This window comes from Anser cygnoides, chromosome 3 (assembly GCF_040182565.1).
Source record: "Anser cygnoides isolate HZ-2024a breed goose chromosome 3, Taihu_goose_T2T_genome, whole genome shotgun sequence".
Taxonomy (NCBI): domain Eukaryota; kingdom Metazoa; phylum Chordata; class Aves; order Anseriformes; family Anatidae; genus Anser; species Anser cygnoides.
Genome location: NC_089875.1, coordinates 75,341,693 through 75,369,643, shown reverse-complemented (window position 1 = coordinate 75,369,643; position 27,951 = coordinate 75,341,693). Strand labels below are relative to the sequence as shown.

At 38.8% G+C, this 27,951-nt stretch overlaps 1 protein-coding gene and 1 long non-coding RNA gene across 2 annotated transcripts in view; one reads left to right on the top strand and one right to left on the bottom strand.

The window, feature by feature from the left end:
• On the top strand, window positions 1-3,308 carry LOC106032620 (uncharacterized). The gene is made up of 3 exons (XR_001204954.3): window positions 1-101; window positions 1,020-1,114; window positions 3,151-3,308. It is a non-coding gene; the product is annotated as an uncharacterized lncRNA (long non-coding RNA).
• Window positions 1-27,951, bottom strand: part of PREP (prolyl endopeptidase) — a 103,945-nt gene that overhangs the window by 26,786 nt on the left and 49,208 nt on the right. The window contains exons 8-10 of the mRNA XM_048079192.2: window positions 27,754-27,945; window positions 16,942-17,139; window positions 11,000-11,103 (exon numbers count right to left, since the gene is read on the bottom strand). Coding sequence (XP_047935149.2) covers window positions 11,000-11,103; window positions 16,942-17,139; window positions 27,754-27,945 — 494 coding nt within the window. The remainder of the gene's footprint in view (window positions 1-10,999; window positions 11,104-16,941; window positions 17,140-27,753; window positions 27,946-27,951) is intronic.

The window sequence follows — 27,951 nt, the reverse complement described above, 5'->3', positions numbered from 1 at the left end:
AACGGAATACGGAACTGCAGGGAAGCTTCACTACTAACAGAAAGCACCAAGACTGCACCAAAGAGGGGACAAGGGAGTGCTTTTTGGATAGAGAAATAAACGTAAGACAAAACTACATGAAAAAGTAAAATACAATCCAATAAGGCCAGAAATTCAACACATTATACTCAGACAGGTGCAATCACCTATAGGGTGGGGAACTACTGACTGAAAAAATAATTCAGAGAAGCGTCTTGGAAATATTCAAACATGCCAAACTGAACCTGAGCAAACAATGATTTTTGAGACAAGAGAGAAAACCCTCTACTGGCACAAATAGGCAGAAGTCTCACATGCAATATGACATATGAAGCAATCCTTTCTGCTGTATTTAACATTTACAAAGCCTCAGCTACAGTATGGTGGTTCAATTTAAAACATGGCACATCATGTGCTGGCCATTTAAAGAGATTCTAGGGAAAAGGAAGAAGAGCGTTAAGAGTGATAGGAGGCGCAGAGGACAATCCACTAGAAAAACTGAACAGACTGCACTTTTCTCCAGTTTAAAGAAAAAAAAGAAGGGACACACGGTAACGGTCTCTAAATATACAGAAGTTTGCTGTAACTAGGAAGAAAATTGCCTGTCTTCCCTGTCTGAGAGGGATGCACAGCAATGCATTGCAAGTGTAGTAAAGGAATTTAGGTGAGACCTACTGGTGGACACCTCACTCCCCTGTAACAGAAGCTTTTTTTTTTTAAACAATAAATACAGTGAGACGCTGGGACAGATTGTCTAGGGAAGCTGAAGGATTTTATCCACAAAGTAGATAAAAGCCAGTCTGTAGTGGTGCAGGCAGAAATGACCTGCAACAGATCCCAGCACACTTGGAAACCACAATGGCTAGCTCCAGTACATGGGTATATGACCATGTTGCTACCACGTGCCACAACACATTCAGGCACTGCAGTTTCTTCTCTTTCCCAGTTTTAATGTCCATCAGTTATTACAGCAGCTCTGCCACAGGTTTTTCTCTTCACAGCTGCAATATCACCTGCCAGGCAGTAACAGCTGGCTCTTGCAGGAAAAGCCAGTATCTTAACTCTTGGACCTCAATGGATTCAATGATTTTTTGAGGTAATTTTTACTAACATTTTATATGATTTCAAGAAGCGAGCCTTCAGAACTAGAAGAGAAGTGGAGAAAACAAGGGGATTGAAAGAGAATAAGTGTCTACCTTCTGCCTTTCACAAAGCCATGATATAATAATATCTTCAGGAAGAGCTGGTGAGAATAGAAGTTCAAAAATCCACCAACAGCATTGAAAATTTGTATTAGTTACATTCCAGAGAGTCTTTTAAATAATTAAATGAAAATCGTAATGTTATAAAACATCCCTATACTTATTTTGCAGTTGCATAGACACCTATAAAAATGGAGTGCTCAATATTTTATTCACAAGTATCATGGGTTCCCCAACAAGTAAACAACTACAATTACCATTGTTCAGCAAATCTGCTCCAGTTTCAAAATCATCCTGTGGCAGAAAACAGAGAAATACCTGTCCATACAACTTATTAAATATGAGTCCTCTTCTTTGGAAACCCAATGACTATTCAACAGACCTACATGACACTACTAGCACAACACTTAAAAAAAAAAAAAAGGTATTTAACTTGCCAGCAGCCCTCTAAAGAGTCTGGCTGCCTCAGTGGCCTAGTAATGGAACTCAGTGTATTTCCCTGCTAGATCAATGGCTTGAATGCTTGCCCACATTAGTGAGGACTGACAACTGCAATCATTTAATGACCTTCTGCCAGCTAAGTGAATAAAACCAGTAATTGTAGTCCCAGAGAGATCTGTCTTCAGTGTAGCACTATCATCACCATTTAACACCCTACTGGGTAGGAGCAGTAAGGCAAAGTACTGGGTGGGCAGGATGGATTAAAAAAAAAAAAAAGAGATCCCGTACTTGTAGAGGAGCACTGTTGTTATGAACAATGCTGGCATGTCAGCAATGTCCAAAATTTAGCCCCAAGAAAGGGATAGAGAAAGAAAACTGGCAGTTACCACTACTTTCTTTCAGAGGAGGACTATACATGCAATCCCTAGTGTGGTAAAATTTTCCATTTTTATGACTACTTGCATCCAAACAAGAACAACAAACAAGGTTTGGGTGCAGTTTTTTTGTGGAAGTATCCCATGTGTTCGACCCTCCACCACGTATGGAACATGACTCTTCAATCTGTACTATATACAACACACAAATACTATAGCGATCAAAAGACTGTTTTTTGTCATGATATAATTCGGTTGGAGATATTGGGAGTTGTTTTTTGTTGTTGTTTTTAATTGGTGTTAAAAGTTCTCTGAACTGTTGTTTAAGACTAAAAATTTAAGTTTTCTAACCAGATCTGAAAGGCCAGCTCAGGATCAGCAAAAAGAGTAGCAGTGAACCACTGCCATTAGAATAGCACACTGTACCCAAACATATCCCTAGTGCAACACCTCATCAGTATGTAACCACGGTCAAGTCTCATTCTGAACGCTTCTGCTCCTGTAAAATGAAGTTAATAATACTCACTACCTTTGAGAAATAACACTGATAGGCTTATACAAAGGGGAGAATAAAAGCTGAGAGAATATACCCACTGAGAATCATTAAAGAGAATTCTTTCTTATCTTGTAAGGAAGTTAATTAAAATAGTAATGTGTTCATGGTTAATTACTGGAGGTGAGATCAATCACATCAGTGAATATGAAAGCTGGAAAAAAAGCGAAGGGAAAAATCTTCAGTGATTTGTTTACAAAGACGACAAGAAATAAGCATTTTCCCTGCAGCAGCATTCTCATTTTAATTTCCCTATATTGGCAAAGAACCTACCTACGTGAGGGCTTAAACAGACATGTTCTTTTAAGGTGCTCAAGTAAACAATGTTTTCAATCTTTTTTTTCTTGATGGTGAAATGCATTTAGCCATTTACTGGAGAAATCTAAACTGTTATTATTTACCAGCAATGATGCAGTAATTTAAGACACGGGAGGCTGTAAAACAATCCTTTAAGTTCCCTTACATTTGTTTAAAGCTCCTGTATTTAAAAAGTGATTATGTACACTAGATTCAATGATTATAGCTCTGTTTTAATCCATGTTATTCCACCTTGTGTTTTAAGAAATTCTGAGAAAGAAACGGAGCACAGCATGCAGCTCAGGATCAAGCAAGCCAGCTAACATCTCTACTCATTAGAAAAGCTGAAAACAAACCACTGCAAGTTCAACCAAAAGTTCTACTGAATAAAGCATAAGAAGAATGTTTTAAAACGAATTTTAGTTAAGCTACTGAGTAATCACTTCTCTTGTATATTTAAAACAAATTAACACTTTTATAATGCTTTGAATATGAAGGTTCTACAGACTAACATTTTAAAGAAGGTCTTCAATTCCCTGCACATTTAGCAGAAAAAGAAACCATCTCATATTAAAAAGTTTGGAAATAGTGAATCACAAAGCCTATAAGATGATCCAAATGAAGGAGAATGGTATTTTAGTATTATTCCCCCCCCCACCACGGTCTGGTATAGTGCTAACTCTTCCTAAGAACAGTTCTGTAGTCCTCCATCCCAAACCACATTTCTATTGTTCTGCATTCTGCTGAACAAAAGCTCCCAACATCCTAAACTGTGCAGCAATCCTCTGTGGTATGTAAGAAGGGGATAGAGCGATCTTGGACATTTAGACTTTAAATCAGGATTTGAACTGGATTTACAAAGAAAGCAATGCAGTCTCCTATGACTTGATCCTCTTACTTGGAATAGGGATCCCTGGTTCCTACTCCTCCACCTCCAGACACTTAGGGAATATCATGCTTCACCAGAATTACTGGTGTGAATTATCTGAAGTGCATTGGATGGGGCTGCTTAAATATACTGGGTGTAGAGTGAACTGCTACTCCTCTACTCAGGCATGAGGACTTCAAAGTTCAAGAGCACGCAAGGTCATTATGGGAAATCCTTCACTTGATGCTCTTCTAGACAAAATATCCTTCATACTGATAATTTTCACCTTAAATGGAGTGCACTACAGCTGCAACTATGAATCATTTTTAATATACAATCTCTTGGCTGTAAAGAAATACAGAGCCTAAAAGCTAGAAGACTGTTCTCAGGTAGTGTTTCTTCACTGACCTGTAATTAGAAAAGGTAATGGCAGATTAAAGTGTTGTTTGTAACAATCACATGCCAAGGGTGTAAGAAGCTAAATTCACACAGGCATACTGCCAATACTGCCACAGTTGTCACTGTGATTTTGTTGATGCCCTCCAGAGTAAGGCTGTTGCCTTGGTGCCAAAACCACAGCTATTACCAAAACACTGGCAGAGCTCAGAGCTGAAGACTTCAGCCTTCTTCCTGGGAATCCTGATAGAAAGTGGAGCTTCTAAAAGCTCCTTTTCTCCCGGGAAGATGGCAGGTGTCTGCTACACTGCAGCAAGCATTAAAACCGATATGCTTCTTCACATTCCGTCCTCCACCACAGTATTACTTCATTTTCTTCCCCACTGCAACATGAAACCACAAGGAAATAAAATCCAAACAAGCAACAATAAGCAACTTGTTTCCCCCAAGTATTAACTCTATTCCCCCACCCCATCCCATGAGATCAGAGCAGGAGGCAAATTCCAAATATTGTTAAAAACAAAAACGTCCAGCTCCTCAAAAATCAATCAGTTCTTGGGAGGGGATGGAAAAGGATGCCAAAACAACTTTTTTCCCTAAAGCAAAGGGAAGAATTGTCTCTGCATTAGATTCAGTGTAAAAAGTACATGCCCTTCTCTGCTAGGGGAATGTTTTTTACTTAACACAGGCAACAGAGCTACCGAATTTCTTTCCAAACTCCAGTGATCTCTTCATACCTACTAGACAAGAGACAGAAACAATATTAAAACCATCTCTTTATCAACATTGAAAAAGCAGTAATAATGTCAGCACTTGTATCGCTAAGCAGGTTGAGCTTACTACAGCTTTCATAGGACACTGCTTTCTTCTCCTGCCATCTCTTCTCTTACTCTTTATTTCAATGAGTGCATTTAATGCTCATGGAATGACACTAACAGCGAGGGCAAGATCCAGGAATAGCGTGGGCAGGTGCCGTGCACAAGTTTCTCCCACAGCTCTGCCAATCAACCTCAAGCCTGACTCATCTTCCCGGTGTTTTATTTTCCTGAAACAGAGATTAACAACTGTGCCAAACTGTACGGTGTCAAGTTCCACCAGGAATTAGAATGACTGGAGGTTAATTTTCCCTACCAGTGACTCATAACTTGAGATCAGCGCTTCAAGGGGTTGAAGATGGGGGTGAAAGGAGGAACAACAGAACAAACTTTTTATGAAAATCACCTGTAGAAATAATTTTTGCAGAAGAGGAAATGATTCATCCCAGCCACAAGAAAACAAATATCCTTTTTAAGACTTGTCCCAACCACCAACTGCTTTCAAACCAAACTAAGTAGTACTACAAATTTCACAGTTCTTCTGCAAGACCTAATCCAAAGTGCATCTGTCAATAGCATCAACTATTTTTGGTTCATCTCAAACTATTTTAAGGATAGTACTGGAAGGTATTCAAAGAATGGCAAAAGGAGCCAAACAACATTTCAATTGTTGCAGTTTCAACACTGACAATCACACATATCAGCCTAAAAGTAGGTGAGTTCTGAGCCAGGACAGAGCGCTGCTTATCCATGCCTAGGTGTCACAGCGAGGTGTTAATACGGAGAGGCACATAAGTGCTTTGTTTGTAAAAATAAAATAAAGGCCTTTCATTTAAAGCAGCAGTTATTTATGCAGTGAACAGCTAATGCCAACTGCCATTTCTAAGTTCCTGCAGAAGTGTTTCTCCTCTCCCGTAAAACCCACCCATGGATTTCAGCCACTTCCTGAAAAAGTCTGTCACGGTGACGGATGAAAGCATTCAGGGATGCAAAGACAAATTTTGCGAAGCATCTGGTAAAAAAAAGGTTATTAACACTACTTAGTATGTCATTTAACAAACACACTCAGGATACAGTTTTGATGCGTGATAAGCATTTCACACAGCCTGATCCTTAACGAAGGTCACACACGAGTCTTTCAAGGTAAGTTACACTAAGTGCGTGCAGTGTGTCCCACAGAGCCAACAACCTGTGGGCACGCTCATACCCTGGTGTAAATGTCAGGTACGGTGAAACAGCTCTTCCTTCGGTGCAAGATGAGTTGGCTAATTTGTTCTTACTTTGGGCTGCCAAAGAGTAATAACATAACCTCAGGTACTACAAAGCAGCTGCTCTGCCATAAATTTACATACTCTACTAACCTTTACTGCTGGTCCATACTTTCAAAGACTGCAAGGAGTCCATGAAATGCTTTAAAATGATCCAAAAGAGAGAAAAAAAAAAAGGCACTGTGGCATTTTCCAACTGCCATAATTCAGATTTCATACACACAGAATCACAGAATGGTTTGGGTTGGAAGGGACCTTAAAGCCCATCCAGCTCCACCCCCCTGCCATGGGCAGGGACACCTCCCACCAGCCCAGGTTGCCCAAAGCCCCATCCAGCCTGGCCTTGAGCACCTCCAGGGATGGGGCATCCACAACTTCTCTGGGCAGCCTGTGCCAGTGCCATGCCATCCTCTGAGAAAGGAATGTATTCCAAATACCTAATTTAAATCTCTCCTTTTTTTAGTTTAAAGCCATTCTCCCTTGTCCTGTCTCCATCTGCCTGTGTAAAAAGTCACCCTCCACTTTACAATGACACCTCCACCACTATGACACCTTACAACTTCAGTTCAAGTCTTCTTAACTCAGTCATGTTCAAAGACTGCTAAAGAACAACAACTCATTAAAATTTCATATATGCTACACAAACGAAACCAGGGAGATTGCTAAGCTTAATGGATATTTCTTCAGGTATATGAGAATAAAGGAAGAACCTTTGCAGGGGACCTGCCTTTCATTAAGGGCATAGATCTGAACAGAGCCAACATTTTCCTTTACTACTTTAATAATTCAGATGGAAATTAATATTCTGAAATACATACCACAGTGTTGTTTATTCTTCTGTAATTAACAATCTTTGTCTATCCTCATAATTTTTCTTTTATTCTTAATTTTGAATTTCTTTCACAATTCCCTGAACTGTTGCCTGAGTTTTCAAATGGCTATGCAAGGCTGAGTGTTATTTATGAATTGCTTTGATGAGCTACCACCTCTCTTTCCTTCCTCCAACACCAATTTAGCAGAAAGACCACCAAGCCACCTAGGACCCCACAAATGGGATGAGGACTGGAGTCTGGCCAAAGCATGCAAAACTATCAGGCTGGGTTACTATGATGTAGTACCAGGTAGTTCCAGCCTTGGCCTTGACAAACAGCCTCCTCCATGGCTCATCTGAAAGTTCCCCATGGATTCAAATGATACGGGAAACTAATTTCCAAGACATTGCCACCTTGAAATTATTTGTTGATAAAAGGTAAAACAGAAAAGGTGGTGATCCAAGAGTGCTCTTTATGAACACAGATCCCAGCGTAACTGCACAGGTCACATTTACTTAGAGGTGGCACTGAGAAGGAATAAGGAGAAAACCAGAAACAGTAATATTGACTTCACCTCTTCACAACTTAGCAGTGAACCTCTGCCAGTGATTCCCAGAGTGAAGGTTTCCAAGGGCATAGCACAGAATGCTTCCTCCTTGAAATAAGGTGTATTACTACTCCGCTTTACCCTAATTTAGCATGTAATCGATTTAAATGTAAAATGAGATTTTATTTTTCCAGACATTTATTATATTAAATGCGATTTGCTAGAAAAAATGCATTATTTCTAGTTTATTGCAACCCCTTCTAAATCCTTTTTTTTTTTTTTTTTATAATTATAAGGGTATTTGTGTTCCATTATTATCCTTGAGTTTGACGGCAGTATTATAATTGTACCAAGTTCTTCCCTAAAGAGAATGCTCTTTTCTTTCTCTTTTTCAGCTCACTACGCCCTCAAGTTATTCTGTGGAAGTCTCTATCATGAATTTGAGTGAAACACACTCTGTGAGTACATTTTCAGCAAACTGTCATCTGCAAAACTCTTATTTCTGTCTGCAGATGCACGGACAAACAGATGGGGTTGTTTACAATAGCCTTAGGCACACACACTACTATCATTCTGCTTTTACAGAATCTGTCCTGTATATGTAGCAGGGGCAAAATTAGAAATAAGAAATTAAGAAAAATACCAAATCTCCTTTCAAAATTTCAAGCCACGGTGTCACACTGTTGCTTAACTATACTATCTCTACACATCTGTAAGATACATACTCAATACATCTATAAGATATATATATATATATATATATATTAACTATACTATCTATACTAGGTAATTTCACCTTTTTCCACACTAGGTATATTTAAATTCCGCTTTCAGGCATTGGTTCTTATACCTTTGTCCATAGAAACCAAAATCCTCTATTCCATTCTGACTCAGTTGCAAAATCTTACATATAAAGAAACTAAACCACCCTCCAAAAGTTCTTCTATAAGTTGCAGGAATTAAATATGCTACACCTCATAATGTAATGACTATATTCTAATTCTTTAACAAATTTATATGAGCGCTCTCTAGAAGCTCCATATCTTTCTTAAGATCTAGGGTAGAGTATCTTATTGGGGGCTTACCAAAGCTGTGCTTAGTGGCAAGATCACTTTCTAATTAAAATGTACATTTTATATAATCTTTTTAGCCACAATATTTGTTATGAGCTCAAAGTACATGTCTACAAAGAGCTCTGCATTTTCCTCGGCCTGTTACATCTCATCCATAGCTTGATGGTTTCATAGGAGTGATTTCACTTAACTTTATAAGCCTTAAACTTAGCTAAGTCTTATACGTGAGAAACAGGCGCCTCCAATGAAGTCTCTATGTTACTCAACTGAGATAGCACTCTGAGCCTTTAGAGACTATTTTGTGAACCTACCATAACATTTCAGTTCAACACAAGTGTGGTTTTAAGTAAGTCTCCCCACCACTCTTCTTGTGTTTTGGTTCACACAGTAGAGAGGTTTCAGTGCATGCAGACTGGATTCCTTCTGGATGAAACTCAAATAGCAGATACACTGCATGAGTACACCAACCAGGAGCGCTTCAATCAGTTCACAACACAGGTCTACAGCTAGTTCTAAGTAAAACTCACAAAAAAGGGCACTGGATCGTCAGCACAAGCCGTTTTACTCTACAGATCTGCTCGTGTTATGCCATGCTGCTTATTATTATAGATGTAGCTGATGGCCTTCCAGGGATTGTAAAGAGACCTCTGGGTAACCAACTGACACAACGCACGTGATTTCAGATTGTGAAGTGCAATAAATCTCTCTCTGGTGTCCAGATATCTTACCTTCACTTGGCTATATACACTGAGTGACAGATTGTCATAATGGGATCATTTAATAAAAGTTTACATCATTATAAATCAGTAACCTGTTGTCCTTGTTATTGCTATCTGCCAATCTTTGTTGACGCCAAATACTTCATTAGCAAAGATTTTATTCTCTAGATTGCTGTGAAATTTACTGAATGGCATTAGACCTTGCTAGGAAAGATATCACTCATCTCTCCCCATGGAGAAATGGTTTGTAGACTATCCACATACATCTTTTTGACGCTACTCTGCAAACTTTTAAATCCAGAGGCCTTTGTTTTATCAACGCAGAGTCTTTTAAGAAATTTGATCCTTTGATAGTTTTATAAAGCACCCATGCAACCTTCCGCTTCCAATAGGCAGCAAGCATGTTTGCCATGAAACAATTCCACAGAGGACAACTACGTTTGCCTTTTAACTCTTTATTCCTGGAGTCCCAATGAATCATTACAATAGTAGGAAACATGTAAAACAGAATTATGCAGTTCTAACCTACTACTTACTAAGTACTGCAGCAACATCCCATGGTCCCAGTCCCCTTTGGTAGCAGGCAGCGTACAGATAGAATGAAAAGATCCCTGTCCAAAATCATTTAAACTTCTAATATCAAAAGATGTTAGACCTGTACAGTAATTGCTTCATGGTGTTTTACATTGGGAATGTTATTTACATACACGTATGCATGTATTTTAAATTACTCTTATCTTTTGTTCCTTGTTCTAGTTGCGCCAGCACTTCAGGCAAAGGGTCTAATCCTGTTTTTATGGAAATCAAAGTGAAATGTTTCAAGTGTAACTGCACTGATACATTAACAAACATAATACACTACGTCACTTCTTGGAAAGGTGGACAGAGTAGGGAATTCTTATATAATGTGAATGAAAGTGATTTTTCTGATCACATCACTAGATATTTTCCTGCTTTTGTCCCAAATCATCATGGTTAAGACATTTCATACTTCTCTGGCAGACTTCACATATTTGATGCTAGTTCTGAATGAACAAATGCATTTCCTTCTTTCCTCCCACTGTCTTCTTGAGGTCTTAGAGGTCCACAATAGAAATCTGTGGCAAAATACATCACTATTTTCATATAAGAATGGTGGGAGGAGAGAGAGCTTTATCTATTATTGCTACTTCCCACTGTGGGCCCTGGCATACTGTGGAAGTGCTGGAAAGAAGACTGATTATTCCATCTTTCCTCTATTTCTTCACTGTCTCTTAAATCTTGCCCTATTATACCCTTATTGGAGCCATGGCAAGTTGCCCTGCTGAAAGAAAGAAACATATGGAAAAGAAGTAGCTTGATGTTAAAACAAATATCAAAGAATAACATAACATACACAAAAAAAAGAAAATTATAGAACACAATGCCTTTTATCAGTAGACGCCTGCTTGGTTACTTGTAGGATCATCTTCCAATCTCTAACAAAACGTAATGCAATGCCTTCAGAGCACTACGCTTCCCACACAGACCTGCAACCCAGCAGGTAATGAAAGCACTCTCACCCCTCAGCCAAGCACAATTTTGTTAAACTCTCATGTAAGTGATTAAAAGAAGACAGAAGGTTTCACATTTATTACCTGAATTGTCTGGTAAACCGAAGGATCAAATCCTTTCACAGTCACCTCCCGGAAAACTCTTGGCTCCAGTTCCTCTTTGGTCAGATCACAGTGATAAATAATACCTATAACAGAGTGCAGCTTTGTCAGCTCAGTGTACGGGCATCATTAAAAAGATGCTGGTTGAGGCACTGTGATGGAGTAATGAAAGCAAAGGTAACTCAGCAGTGTGAAAAACAGTAGCTCCTGATACGTTCTTTCAGTTGAAATACATTAACATATACATATATGCACTTCATCTAAGAGGGCTGCAAAGGCTTTCCATAAAGACAGAATAATTCTGGCTGCCCAAAGTCAGTATTCAAAGTGGGTTAAACAGACAAAAAAAAATGTTTTAATGAAGTTACATAACCTTTCTTGAAAATGATAAAATTGGAAGAAAGAATTACGAAGTCCACTTTAACACATCTCCTCCATAGCCAACAGCCTGAGAATAAATACACCAAGAATTTTATTCAAATCAACATTTTTCTCTCTATAATACGGTGTTTTTAAATTACAATTCAAACAGAACCCTAGATAATGGAAAGAGCTGGGTATCCCCTTGAAATTGTGGCAGAGTAGCAGAGGTTACCTATGAGACTGAACAGAATTTGGGTCTACAACAATTTATGTTACATCCTGATCCTGAAAGCTTGAAGGCAATTTGGCTTGCTTGAGCTGCACCTATGATTTCCAAATGATTGTGCACATGAGAAAATTTCTCTCTATGAGCAGTATAAAACTTCTAGGCTTTAAGGTACTTTTTCAGACTGCAACAGAGGCAGAATCACAGAGACTGTAGCAGTCTAGACACTACACAGATGTGTAATTGGCCAAGAATAATTTTGTATTTAGACCAAGTCACCTATTCTGTCAATCAATCCTGGTAACACTTGAACATGTGCCATACAGGGTAAGACCTTTAGGAAAGGGGCTCAGGCTAACGTCGTGTTTGCACACTAGTTAACATACTACAAAATCCTACGATTCATGCATACAGTGCAGATACATATGATATATAAAACTACCCGCAATGTTAATTATTCTGGTTTTTCTGCTTTAAAACCAGATGGTCTCTGCAGAATTTTAAATGTGTATTAAGGAAAAGAACACTAAAAGTTGAAGGCAACAAGCCCTCTATAGAAATTCTCACTGTAATAAAATTAACCAAGGTGGACAAGACTTGATTGAAATAATGCTATATTGTGTATCTTTTAGATAATTACTTCTGTTTTCCTGAAAGTATTACAGAGGTTATGGCTATAAAAATTATATTGAAAAATGAAATAGTGAGGACACATCTGATACAAGTTAATTGCCTCATTAAATCATTTTTATGGACTGTGGAAAATCAAAGATACAGATTGGCAAAGAAACACAGACAAAAAGCAATACTTCTAATAACTGATAAAGCCTTTTTCCATAATGGTCAATTAACAGGGGAATAAAAGGAGGACCACTCTAATCTGCTAGGAATACTTTTCCTTCATCGCATGTGTCACAAAGTGCCTAGCAAACTTAACTAATGCGGGGTGACAGATACAAATAGGCATTAAAGCAGCATTTCCCTTACACATAAGGATCCAGAAAGTGATGTGAAAACGGAAAACACACAAGCTGGTCACAGGCGGGGCAGTTGTTTTACTGCTGCCCAGAGGAGGCAGAATAGCTAACAATAGTTTTCAGGGAGTGGCAAAGATGATTTTTATGGTGTCAAAATCTAAAGTTTTAGAAGTCCTTTATTCATTATTTCAAATATTTCACTATAAGTATTAAGCATCAGTATGTCAGATTTATTTGTTTTTCATTAGGAAAAAACGTTAACTTTATGCAAGTGCAAATAATACCGCATTCTAGCAGAAATGTAGGAAGATTTAGGTTAACCAAGGACCAGTCCTATAACTTTCATCTGATTATTCTACTGATAAAGGTTTTAGGCAATTAAAAAAAATTATATCTATCTATCCGTACGTATCTCCACACATTTACCTAAAAATTACCTCCCTGGTCTGCTTTCCTCACCCTTTCCTTATTGCCATACATTTTACCTCCATTTGTTCCCTTCCTCTTTCTTCAAGATTCCAGGTCCCTCTGCTACACAAAGCAAAGCTATTTCATGGTGAATTTTCTGTACGTGCTAAGCACTTGGAGAAAAGGAGAAAAAAATCTGCCTAATCGATCAGTCAGAGCAGCCATTGCTGGCTGGCAAGCCAGGAGCTAAAACAGATCTTGGGGCTCTTCCCCTCCACATGTTTAGCAGCTGCAGAGACTACTAAGATGAATGGCACAGGCTTGTAAGACCAGCAACTTCTGGCCCACAGAGTGGGATGTGAATAAGTGAACTATCTAAACCATCAAGTTGGGATGAAGTTAGGTGTAAAAGCAAGAGTAAGAGTGTCCTCAAGCTCCTCTCCAACTGATTGCAATGATCTGAGTGCTGTTCAAAAGTTTGTTTTTTTTTTTTTAAAGGAATTGGAAACATCTTATTTCTGGTTGTACAAACAATGAGACAATAGGAAAATCACCACGTCTCTTTTCTGCTTTGCTAGATACACAATTTTGATAATTTGACACAATCCTTTCTAGAAAAACCACCAAATCTATCAAAACTAGCGTACAGCCATTTTGTAATGCGGCTGTGCTCTAACTATTAAGACAGCAAAACTATACAACAGATGTTATAAGAACATTTTTGATCATCTTATCATTCATGATTACTGATAACTCTGGAAGAGGCTAGAGATTCTGGCTAAAGATTCTCCTCTCCCTATGTGAATCCTGTCCTTTATTAACTATTGAATGTTTGGGAGACATAGCAGAAAAGAAAAAAAAATCAAAACCCACCAAACAAAACAAAACCCAGAAGTAAATACATTTTTCTTATCATATACTGACTTCAACTTGACAACTGTGTAGGAAGTCCTTTCATTTTTCATAATCCAGCAATATTTATTAAGTGTGCTACACACATACTATGAAATGCTTTGGGCAGCTCTTGTCTCATAGGATTGTACAAAGGGGATTCTTACAGCACCCCAAAACTAAGGTGTTGTAATGACAGCTAGTAAGGATGCTATGCATAAATGGCATCACAAAGCTATCAGAGGAAGAATTTTTGTGACTTTTACTAATGTTCTTCAAAATTGTGATGAAGATCACATTAAATCCCAATTCAAGCAATAATTAAGCAATACTTCACAAGCCTTTCCAGGCTAAAGCTTTTGTGAGTATCATCCCCTTAATTACAGTTTTATACTACCATCTATGCCATTTTTATGCAATACTCTACATGACACAGCAGTGTTGCAGTGTCTTTCAATGCACAATGTACTTTCTTCATGGTTTTGGTCCTTCTGAAAATGAAGTGACAAATATGACTGTCATTCAGCATATTCTAAAATACATCTATTAAGCAGTCCTAAGATGCGGTAGATGTGACCTGTTTCTTCTCCACCTGTAGGAAACAACCAGTTTTAGCTGGAAAAATTAGACTTGAAAACTTTCCAAGTGTTAACAGACTTTGGCTTTGCCTCTACTCCAGAGAAATGCCTTTTCATAGCTTATAGCTCTGATGTGTACCCATTCCAATGGGTGGGCACCCAGGTACTTTGGCAAAAAACAGATATTAACTCAATGTTTTGTCATTAATACTGACATTAATTTATGAAAACTAGAAAAGTTTCCCAGTTCTTTCTCCATGTCGAGTTGAAGAGAAAAAGGAAAAAAATAAGCTGTTTTTCTCTTGAAATCTTTTACAAAACAGATTCCATAAAAGATCAAGGCATCTTCTTTTCTTTAGAAAACATACTTCTGAGGCAACAATCATAACTGTCCTGGTGTCTTAATTAAAAGTGACATATGCTCTCTGATCTTATGTGAAGTATTCCCTATGTCAAATGAATCATCTGATGCATTACCTTCAAACCTGAAAACTGAAATACTCAAAAGTCATTATGAGACACTCACCTTAGTCTTTTATCAAACCATAGAAATTGTACAACAACATTTAGGTTCTTTTAAAAACTACAAAGGATGGATTTCAAAATAACTTATCAGTATGGGATTATAAAAGCAGCAGCAAGTGAGCATTGCTATGAAGCTTTACCATCTAGTTTACCCGACTGTTACTGTTAAGAATGTATGTCAGGTTTAAAGTAAGAGATCGTTCAAAAAGTCCAAGCAGATTCCAAAATAACCTAGCATGCAGGGGGTTTAGCTTTGTATCTCTTGTTAATGCAGTGACATCATTACATGACTGGGAATCCCAGCATTAAATCCCCGTGTTTGCTCTGAAGATGACCCTTTTAAAGTTCAAAGTAGTACACCAGGGATACTGGCCTTTTTTCCTTCAAGTCATTTGTATCTGACTGCAGCAATAGAAGTACTTCTCTGATGGGAATAAACACCACTCGGTAACGTGGCTTTCCTGAACGGTACACAATCAATACTGCTCTTAGAAGATAAAGTGTTTTTTTACTGTTATTGTTAAACACAATACAAGGAACATTGCAAGAAAACTTTATTTTAGTTTTCACTATTGTAAGTTAATTCTAATTCCTGCACTATATTATCTCCTGATTTATTTCAAGTTCATAATGAAAGTATGAGTTAAAATTCAAAATTTTTATTTGAATTCCCACAAGCTAATATTAGTTCTCATTCTACCTTCCAAGAAAGTTCTTGATTTGTTTGCATTTCTTCATAATGTCAAGCAATCAAAGGCTTGGTTATATATAAGTTTTGCACATCTATAAACATGCCAGAGTCACAAACAAAACTACTGGATTCTAAATACAGATGGTGCAAGAGATCTAAAGTTGATTCCATCTTGCAACTAACACTACCACATTTTGTGCTTTGCTCTGTACTGAGGTCAAACCTGTCATTACAGTCATGCCAAACCTACCTATTTCTATACTCAGTGAGCAGAATGATACCACTTTGGAAAAATGGAATGTAACAGTAGGGGAACGAATACCACTTTGATAAGGAAAACTCTCAACACAGGCCTATGCTATCTTAATGAAGATGGCCTTCAGGATATATTCCTATTTGCAACGGACTTTAGTTCTCCTTCTTCCCTCTCTGTAATTAGAATTCATGTATTAACCTCAACAAAACAATACCTATCTAGCTATATTATATTATGCTATTTTGAAGACTCTAAGCTTTTAATTAGTTTTGCTTTGACCTCTTTACACCCTCATTTTTCTCTCTAAATGATAGTAATCACGTGAGAATCTCTGAAAACATGAATTACGAAATACAGTGAGAAATATGCCTCAATATTGTTTTTAGAAAAAGTCCTTTCCAGTTCGTTGTTCATTTTCGTAAGTAAGATGCAACCCAAATTGCCATCCTTAAAGCTAGTGGGAGCTTAAACAAGTAGAAGAAGAACAAGTAGTAGAAACAAGGATATAGACAAGACTGGGAAATTTGTAAGTTTCCTTAGATCCAACTAAAGCTGTTGTTCAATTTAACATGTATTTTCTGGAAGAAGAAAGAGGAACCTTTGGTTTGGGACACAGGATAGCTTTAAAAAGGATTCACTGTCTGCACAATTAACTTGCTTTTTCAGGTGAGAAGTGCTTCTGTGGCAGCAGTCACACTAAGCACACGCTGCAACACCATTTGTAAACTTTTATTTTGCTGTATGAAGCAATGAGAATGCTAGAACTTCATCTCTAGCACAAGACAGTCTTTTGTAGTTTCTGAATACAGATCTCAAATGTTAGCTGGCACATTATTTAGGCTTCACAGATCATGGACTTCTCCACTGGTACGTGCTGAAGTGCTCAGGTTGCCCATAGGGTGAGGGAAAGCAATTTTATCTGCATCTTAGATGTACCTAATACATACTAAACAACAGAAAGCAAATCCCCAGGAAAAGGAACAATACATAAGAGGAAAAAAAATCTTACCTGGAGATAAAAAGGAAGTAAACTGATAAAATATTTCACTATCCTTCTTTTGACCACTATATCCCACAATACTGCCAACCTCTAGTGGGAAAGTCTTGAGATGTGCACCAGTAGCTAGATCATGAAGTTGCAGGACATTCTTCACATCATGCAGATAGCACAAAACCAGGAAGTTGGACCTCACACAGGCAACCCATTCTGCACAGTGTGGAAAAGAAAAACAAAGACATAATAAATACAGATAAATTGCACAAAAGAAAGATCAGGTAAGAGCTGACTCAAATTGTTTAGCATACCTTAAAAAAAAAAAGCACCAACCCTTCTGACATTGACCAAATTTAACTCTTAAAGCCTTAAACGCCTTTTGAAACCAAAAAAATGAATCCAAACATAAAAGCTGACATCCTTTGGACATGCACTAACCATGTAGATTTACATTTATGCAGACATAAAAAATGGTTTAACCCAGAGTTTTCTGCATTTTTAGTTTATGCATCAGTATTGTTCTTAAATATCATACATTTCAATGAAAGAAAGACCAAACAAAATGACCACCAAAAAATTGTTTTAATTTTCACGTATTTCCATAAGTATTGCTGGCAGAATTCAAATCATCATGATGTAGACTTAAGCTAAACTAATAACAAAAGAGAGACATGTTATTCTGTACTTCACCGTAAGTATAGAACCTAGAGGCTACCATTCATCCTGGTTTTACCGCCAGTATTCAGGAGACTATTCTTGTAACCAAGCTTTACTCAGTATAAGGAAAGGGCTGTTCTGAGCCCTGTGATGTTCTCAAACATGCCATTTTCAAAAACCAAACCAAACAATGACCCTCCCCCCCCCCCCCCCCCCCCCCCCCCCAAAATAGAACAGAACACCAAACCACCACCTGCTTATTCAAGAAATCCACGTTTTTAAACCGCAGTTTTGAGACTATATAGTAGGAGGGACAGGACACAGCACAGTGACCTCAGCCTGGCATACAGACCCAGGAACAAATGGCACTGCAGAACTTCCTTTCCTTTATGCCTCTCCTGACAGTCCCGAGCCCCTGCAGAGCTGCGGACCTCAGATGCGCAGCTGTGCAGGAACGAGAGCTGCTGCTTCACCAAACTTTTCGCGTACTGATTTTTTCCCCAAAAGAATTACAGAAAAAAACCCAAACCATAGAAATGGGAACTTTTTCATGGAATGCCAATTTTTTAAATTCTACTTTGGAAAATCCAAGCTAGGGTTAAAAACAAAAGTTTGGCCAGGCAGTTTCTATAAGACTCCCTGCAATTCTCCTCATCATTTCACTTCAGTCCCCATCTTTCTATCCTGTTAAGTGTATGACTTCTTAAGGTCTTCAGTTCTCCTAGACTATACCTTGTCACATCATCTTTCCCGTCTCCTGAACCACTGGATTTGGATCCTTAATATGGCACGACACTATCTATTTACTCACGCACACAGGAGAGAGATTGAAACCTCTTCCTCCCTCCTAGCCTTTCTGTCATTTAAGAAACTGGTTACCCTACTTTGTAATAAAGTATTTCAAATTCTTCTCATTAATTTGCAAATCAAATACAAATAAGGCAAAATACAAATAAGGGTAAAAGTCAAGAACAAAAAAGGATAGAAGGAGGGACTTTTGTTTGTTTGTAGCACAAAGTGAGGCTGTGGTTATTGCCTTCTTCCAACCACGTATATGCTACTTTTGCCCTGAAAACTGCAACCGGAAAACCAAATCATAGACAGGGTACCAGCATTAGACAACGTCTTATCTACTGGAATCAAAACCAAAAAAGATGGACTCAAATAAGCAAAAAAATGAGGCAGGACTGACTGGAGCACACTGCAGTGTCAAAGTAGCACTGTGAGGTGGGGAGTTTAAAATACCAACACAGGAGGAAAAGACACAAAATAAAACAGAAGCAAGAAAAAAATGACTCATCTTCTGTCTTATACTATTTTATATTATTCACATTTTAACAGTTCTTTCCATTTTTCTCAAAGCCTTATAAAACCAAGTGGTTTGAGTTGTACTGACCACAGCCTTATTAAAAGCATCTTCGAGCATTCAGGTTTCAGAACAAAGTTCAAAGACATATCCTGTGCTCTTTACTTCAAGGATAACAAGCTCTTTCTGAATTGTAGGTCAAAACTCATTGCTCCGCAAAGCACAGCATCTTGAACTGTCTCTGCTTTTATATACAGTTCAGGTCCACCATGATCCCCCAGAGTTCGAAGACCTTCAAATCCTAATAGGTCCAGGGAGTCTGCTTTCCTCTCAGCTTGTTCCTGAAGAACCAGAAAAATTTAACTACTCTGACTTTCTAGCCATATGAATTTGTGACAAACACTACTCCGCAAAGACCACCAATGAAATTACTTTTTTTTTTTTTCCAGGCTTTCCAACTCCCTCATGAGTTTGTAGCCTAAATCTGTAAATTTTTGAGCCAAAGCCCCAGAGTACAACACTAATTGAAATTTCAGCCATGAAGCCATGACCTGAAATAATAAGATACAGCACAACATAAGATTGTCTATAAATTTTATTGCTGTGTAATTTTTGCTCTGGAGTGACTTCAACCTCTTAAGTGAGACTGGAGAAGAGAATAAACTTCATAACTTTGTTATATCCAATTACAGGTTTTGAAATATAGAACCATTCCTAGCTGTACACACAAGGAGAATATGCAGTCATTTCAAATATTCATTACGTTGTCGTTGCACAAATCTGCCAACAGTCACATGTATAACTGGTTTATTAATAAAAATCTGAATTAAAAAAATAACATCCCTATAGTAACATCATGCAGTAAGAATCTGGTCTTGTGAATTTGTTAGTATTATCAGTAACGTCTGTGACTAAAATGTCCAGTTTTACACTGGAAATTTCCTGATAAAGTTTCACAAAATGGATTGAGATACTGTCAGATCTACCTCAAATGTACATAACATGTAGCTCTGATTCAGCAAAAAATACCTTTCAGGCAGTCTTTATTTTAAAATTAAATTGTGATGAACCTTAATCCCTCGCTAATTTTTTAACAAAGCATTGCAATTTAGTGGATGTTTTCATTAAGCTGCATTAAGCTGAAGTACATGAGATATTACTCTTAAAAACGATTCAGTTGCTCAGGGGTAAGGCTCCTGGCTTACCTGAGGATTTCTGCTATGGAACTTGCCTAGGAAGCAGCAATATTAACTTCATCACCACCCCTTTCATTTACAAATTGAATGCTTTCAGCAAGGTGAAAACAACAGATGAGAATACAGTGGGAGATGTTTTTTGTCTCTGAGATTCAGGAATACAGCTTCTTTGGCATATCTGTGTTAGGACTGGTTTGGTGCCTTGCTAACTGACTCCAAAACTTCCCGTAAGGGGATCTACATAGAAATGTGTAAATCAAAACATAACAAAACAATCGAAGCAGACAAAAGAGCAGAAGAAAAGAAGACACCTTAAGAACCAACATTTATATACATAGCAAGCAAAAACAACGCTAAATTATTAACAAGAGCTATTTCTGACTGCAAGCTGAGTCTGTTACTCCCATGATCAGCACTGAGAACTGCAACTACCCTTGAGTTTGTTTTGCTAGTCAGCCTCTCCGGTTTTGCTCATGCTCTGAGAAAAGCATCCTGCATGCCTCTGCACTTTCTTGAAGCTTTTACGATTGTGTGCATGCAGCTTCGCATGTCTAGAAGTTAAGGCTGACATCATTGCTGTAGGCTCCCTTTACAGACAATGGGCAGAAATAAGCACCTTTAGGATGCAATTCACCCAACTATATTGCCTACCCTGATCCTGGACACTGTGAATTGCTTACTGAGCAATTTCTCTACAGACTCACAGGATTTTTTTTATAGGTTTACCATCTGAAAACTCTCCTACACATAGGGCCAGTTTATTTTCAGTTAATACCAATGGGCAGATTGGTTGTTCTCACATTTTTTTTTTTTTCAAGCTCAGGTACACCTAAATTCATTAATTGTTCTCCAGCATACCTACAATCCACATCAGGCAAGGGATTTATTTTACTAAATAACAAACATGTGGATGGTTGCCTTTTCCAACCTGACCCTTTTGGCTTCAGCATCAGAGATGGATGGACACATTTGGAAGCACTAGTCAGTGCTAAAAGCAAGTGTAAAGGATTATCATTGGCACTGCCCAGTTCTCTTAGAAGATGACGATGTCCACCTTGATGACTACATTGTTGAACAAAATTCTTCAACTGCTAAATTTGGGCTAGAGAAGCTGTTTGTTAATGCTTTGAGCTCAACCATATCTCTTTAATAGAAGTGGTCTAGTTTTCAAACCTTTTCAAAATCCATACGCTGATACCTTCCAAAAGCTAGCTTACTTTGGCACCTTTCACAACAACACTGCGAGAGCCAAACTAATGCCATGCATATTAAAAACTTATGAAATAGTTTTAGGAAAAAAACACTGAATCCTCACTGAAACGTTGAGCCCTCTGTGCCACTAACCTTAATTACTTATACCAGTTCTGACCTTTCATTTCTGCAGCAGTAGCTACAGCATGCTAAGTGTCCCAGTGTACAAACATGTTTTGACAGACGTAGGTTGAAATGTTGATGGTGGAAGATATGCCAGGACAGAACTATGTAGTCATAAGAAGAAACAGTTGAGTTAGTTTCTGTACAATACGCTTATGCACCCACTTAATAAATAAGAACACATTTGAATGGGCTGCCAAAGCTTTAGCTGAAAAATAGACCTGCAAGGCCATTTTGGGTTTCTTTCAGCATCACAGATGGCAACCGTAAGTTTCAGCGCCCTGCAGATTAACAGGTATGCATGTTGATCTCAAAGTGACCCATAACCACCACTCAAGCCTATCTACAGGCAGACTTGAAAGTAAAGCATTAGCAATTTACAGAATAAAGCATGAATCATTCTGAAACATGTGAGTAAAAGCTCATGAGCCCTCAGAGCATATGCCTTTTCTCTGAGACACCACCCTCAGCCCACCATGTTTAAGTTAAGGGCAAGGCTCCAACCAACTTCAACACAACAAGGATTTTATACTCCACCTTCTCTTGGTACGAGACATAAACAAGAAAGAGCAGGAAGGCCCAGCTCTTCTGAAGCTACAAGGTCTTCTGAAAGCTTCTTCAAGTAACTGGCAGGCTTTAGTCATCTGTGACTGATAGAGGTTTTTCTACGGTAAACTGAGTTAAATGGAGCCACAAAAGCCCTAGCAGAGGAGCAGAATAAAACTCTCAGTGGGACACACACCTGGACTTCATCCTCTCCCCACATCCCATAGTGACTGAGGGACTGTATCTAGCTTGGCCAGATCTTAGAGGGTAGTTTTTGTTGCTAGGAAACATGGGAGCTAACCCACATTTTTAAAAAAATTTAAAAACAAAACACAAAACACATTTCACAGTAGAAGCTTATCAATCTGGTCCTTGGCACTGCAGCAGATTTCTTCCTCTCTGCCATACCTCTGTGCTAGCTGTCTTCCCCAGTGTACTTCCTCAGGGCCCTAAGACATAAGTTCTCACACCTGTTCCTCAGAACATCCATGCAAGCCTTCATTTGCTTTACTTTGAACACAAAAATCCCCAATGCGGAATACAGGTATTTTAAAAGACTACACAGGGTAATGGAATGCACAAGTCTCCCAACAGAGATAAACACAAGGGATTGCTCACACCTATACACATCCTTGTCATTCAGGATTAGCGATTTTGTGACAACTCAGTTCAGACTTTCTCTCCTGGTTTTGCTACAGCACCAAAAGATAGTTGTCTCCAAATACGTATGATGATTCTGGGTGTTTGTTCATCATTTCCCAGTACAACCTATACCCAGAAGAATGAAATATAATCTGAAAGACTGCCTGTTGTGCACAATGCTGTACTTCGTATTTGTGATGAAAATAGGAGTGATAACACGGGGATGTTTCAGTCACTGCAGAGCGGTGCTCGCACAGAGCCAAGGCCTCTCCTGCTCCTGGTGCTGCCCGGCCAGCGAGGGGCTGGGGGTGCCCCAGGAGCTGGGAGGGGACACGGCCAGGACAGCTGGCCCAGGCTGCCCAAAGGGATGTCCCACACCCTGTGGTGCCGTGCTCAGCGACAGCAGCTGGGGGAAAGGAGGAGGCAGGGGGGACGTTGGGGTGATGGCGTTTGTCTTCCCAAGGAGCCGTGCCCCGGGGTGAGCCCTGCTCTCCTGGAGGTGGCTGAACCCCTGCCTGCTGATGGGAAGCAGTGAGTGGATTCCTTGTTCTGCTGTGCTCATGCGTGTCTTTTGCCATGCCTAGCGAGCTGTCTTGGTCTTGATCCATGAGGTCTTGTGCTTTCTACCTTTTTGATTCTCTCCCCCATCTCACCCAGGGATAGTGAGTAAGTGGCTGTGTGGAGCCGAGCTGCCTGCTGGGGTTAAACCGCAATAGAAGGGAAGCATCTCTCATGCACTGTGTTTTAGGTATGCAGATGTCTGCAAGGTACAGGAACATTGCTAGCTTTACCCATGTTTGTTAAATGGCTGAGATTCAAGGAATTGGTTGAGGTCACCTACCTGATCTATGACACATTCCAGAATACTTAGTATTTCTTAGCCCTCCCTCCTCAGGAGATCTACTGTATTTTTAACTGTCACAGCTACATAAATATCCAGATATAATTGGATAAAGCTGCACGTTATTGCTACTTTCAAGATGCCCTGCTCCACAGGTACCGGGAACTTTTGAGGTGATCATCTCGCTCTCAAAAAAAACTATTAAACTTTCTGAAGACCACAGGTTTGTCCTGTACCTGAGGATCAGGGTCCAAGTGCTCGTAATGATCACGGTGCAGTCACGGCTTGATAGCTGCCTTTTAACTAATTGAGCACACCCAGTTTGCAGCTCTGTGGTCATTTAAACCACTAGCTCAACATTAGACACGAACCTCACCTACGGTTCAATTTTAGACTCCCTGAAAATTAAAACACTTTATAAACAAACTCCAAAGGTGGGGGGAAAATGAGTCTCATTGTACACCAAGATGTCCTCAGGCTCTTCTTTAAATTTCATTTAAAATAGGTATCATTTATTTCTTCCCCTCAGCTCTCAGAGTAGAGAACTAAATTTACCTCAACTCTGTGTGAAGTCCCTGCTGAGAGTTGTAAAATGAGGTGTATGATCAGCCTCATTGTAGGAAAGTGTTTCCCCCTCCCTGTATTTCCCAAATTAGCTCATTTCTAAACAGTCCTGAAAACAAAACTGTCAAAGTCAATATAAAAAATATATATATTTAGAAGAATATGTTGATGAAACCAAACGACCTTCACACTGCCTCGTAAGCAAGTATATTTATTTATTGGTTAAATCACATTAGCTATAGCATGTTCCCTAAGAATGCATTTTAACACTTTGTGGAATTTATTTTCACCATTAATGGAAACTATAAGAGTTTTATCACTCATAGTTCCTAATTTATTAATCATAAATAAAATTGATTTCTGTATGTGCATGGTGCAGCTTTTCTGAAACTGAATCCGTTAACACATAGAAATGAAGATCATGCTAGAATAGGAGGCTTTGAGCAGAGTAACTATATTTTCCAGTAAAAGTACAAAGATATGTTTGTGACCTAGAGGATCACTGACTGTAACATTTAGAATGAAATTCTAATACAGCTAGGTATATCTGGGTAAACAATCGTCCCCACATACGGAAAACTGGACAAGCAGCAACACATTTACCCTTTGAATCACTGCTGTCCTAGCTTTTGCAGAAGGATTTTCATTACAGTCATCTCTGGATCACACAAAATCAAATTCCCTTGACTGCAAGGCTTTCAAGACAATGAATTATTAACTGCCTTCTGCTATAATTATGTCTTTCCAAACTAAATCTTAGAAAGATTAAAACAAAATGACAGAGACTGGTTTGCTTGTTGACTTTGAGTGTGAACGCCCTTTTTTTTTTGTTGTTGGTTTTTGTGTGTTCTAATTTATTCAGGCGATAAACTCCTGAAAATGATAGAACTCCCTTACCTTGGAGCAGAGAATACAACATTGATTTGCAACTGTGACCCACAAAAAAGCAAGTAAACAGATCAAGTTTACTGTAGCACTAACTCTGAGATTTACTTATAACTCATCTTCTTATAAAGATGTTTTCATTTGCTCATTTAACACAACTCCTTTATGCGCCACCCCAAAATGCTGAAGAGAAACACATGCATATGATTGCCTACTCTGGCTCCAAATTCAAATACAGTAGAAGCCTGATGATAACATAATAGACTCCTGAAAGTCACTGGGATGTTTTCATGTGACAGATTATGTTTGCCTTCAAGTATGTAAGAGCTGAATGACTGTTGTGTTTATAGTCTGAAGGCCAGTGCCCTCAGTAAATCCATTTATCCGAACTTTTGATTCTCTAACAGCAGCACTTGTTATGTTTATACAGTCAAGACTGCCACGTATAATCCATTTGAGGAGTGTCGCATACATTCTATACACATACATACATATATGTGCACAAATGTGAACTCAATATGACTTGGTCTTTAGAATGAAAACAAAATGGAGTTAAGCTAGATATCACATTGTGGTTAAGAAAAGATATGTTTCTAGGAAGGAACATATAGCTAGTGCCTATATAGCCACTGCTTAATGCTCCTAGGCTGCCTAGACCACATCTCAGTTAAATCCATACCCAGTAAACATTTCATGCCTATCACATTTCTTTCCCATTTTATTTGGAAGTGCCATCCCCAAGTCAATTCTTCAACTTTGTCCCTTTTTATAAATTGCTGTATAAACCTAAAAATGGCTTCATGGACTGCCAGCAAATTTGTATGCAATCAAAAACTAGACTTGGAAGTAATTTTTCGCTTTTACTTATTCTTTATGATCTGCCTACAGCTTCAAAGGTACTTAATTTAAAATCCAGATTGTTCCTGATTCAAAGAGTTCACAATCTTAAGAAGAAGATTTGTTTTCCATTAAGTTCTGCTTGCTACTTTTGTGTTTAGCAAAAATTTGGCTGCACTCAAAACCCCAGCTGTTTGCAACATCACTACAGTTCTGGATGTAGAATAGAATCACAGAATATCCAGAGTTGGAAGGGACCCATGAGGATCATTGAGTCCAAACCCCTGGCTCCACAAAGGACCACCCAAAAATCAGACCATGTGTCTGAGAGTGTTGTTCAAACACTTCTTGAACTCCATCAGGCTCGGAGCCGTGACCACTGCCCTGGGGAGCCTGTCCCAGTGCCCGACCACCCTCTGGGTGCAGAACCTTTCCCTCACACCCAGCCTGACCCTCCCCTGTCCCAGCTCCATGCCGTTCCCTCGGGTCCTGTCGCTGTCCCCAGAGAGCAGAGCTCAGCGCCTGCCCCTCCGCTCCCCTCGTGAGGGAGCTGCAGGCCGCCATGAGGCCTCCCCTCAGCTTCCTCTGCTCTGGGCTGAACAAACAAAGGGACCTCGGCCGCTCCCCATACATCTTGCTCTCTAGACCCTTCACCATCTTTGTTACTCTCCTCTGGATGCACTCCAATAGTTTTTATATCCTCTTTATATTGTGGCACCCCAAAATGCACTCAGTACTTGAGGTGAGGCCGCCAGAGCACAGAGTAGAGTAGGACGTGCTCTACAGGTGCCTCATTTTCCCTCCCAAATCTGTTATATGAGACAGATGGGACAGGGGCTGGCCAGACAGCTTTTGGTCATCTGAAGAACCGACCAAACATTGTGTTATAATAGCTTTAGTCTCCATTTATATCATACTGGAGATGCAGCCTGCCTAGTCTGTGGCAGAAATCAGAGGACGCATTGCAGAAAATGAGATTATTTTTAGAGGTCCTGGAAAGATCTTCAGAGGAATTTGAAATAGTAGCCAAATAGATTTGTCTTAGTGAGAAAAGACAGAAGTTACTGCATATACACTTATCAATCATATACACAGAGAATTCTGCTCATTCTAAAAAACAGCTCTTCACTGGAGAAGTAACAGACAATGAATGAGTGGAGCTGTATAAAGAAGGATTAATAAAAAATAAACGCTGAGTCTTTCTGCATAGCTGTAATTATGCTACTCAGATAAATCATAGTTATATCTTGCACTGTCTGGAGAATAGACTACATAAATGTACACAAAGCATTTGTTAAAAAAAATAGCTCAAGGGAGGTTTTTCTGTATTATCTGAAACTAATTCAAGTACTAAGTTTTAATATAATTTTCCCCAAAATGAGGAGATTAAGAAACACCCTAATGCTGAAACTTATTTCAGAAAATTTATCACAACACATCCTTTATTGTTATCAAAATCTAACTTTTATGTTTTGAATGTTTTGAACTTGCTTTTACACTCAGAAAATTCCATGCACTTTGACTTTCCTAAGGCTTTTTTCAAGTGGTGCCTATTCCTCTTATTTTAGGAACAATAGATAAACCTGTTTCTGACCAGTTCTGTTCAATGTGCTACGCTTCTAGGCTTGCTGTTTTCCTTCTTTCTGATTACAAAGCACCCCTTGCTGTAATTCCTGGCTGTCTAGTAAACATTTGCTACATTGACACAAAGCAGGAAAATACTTTCCCCTCATTTCCTACAAACACAAGGACAGATGAAGTGACTTCACTACGGCCACACAGGATGTTAGAGAGTAAGAAACAGAATTTGGATCTCTCATGTCTCGGGCAAGCCTTAATTGCAAGCAAACATATCAAATCCTAAATGAAGTTTAAACACAATAAAAAAAGTAACAAGGTCTGTACAAGATCATTCAAGAGACTAATGACTGAATTAGTTTGAAAAAAACTAAAGAGTCTTACTTGACATAAACTCTTACCTAGAACATCTCTTTCATGTTCAGGGATGAGAACTTTCCATTTGGATTCCTCTGGGTCACTGAAGTCAATGTTGATTAACCGATAATTTGGAGAATGACGATTTGTCTTGAAGGTGAAAACTGTTCCTTCATTGGTGACATACTCATACTCAGCCTCGAAGTTATCTATCAGCTTCACCCAATGAAGAATTCCTGCAA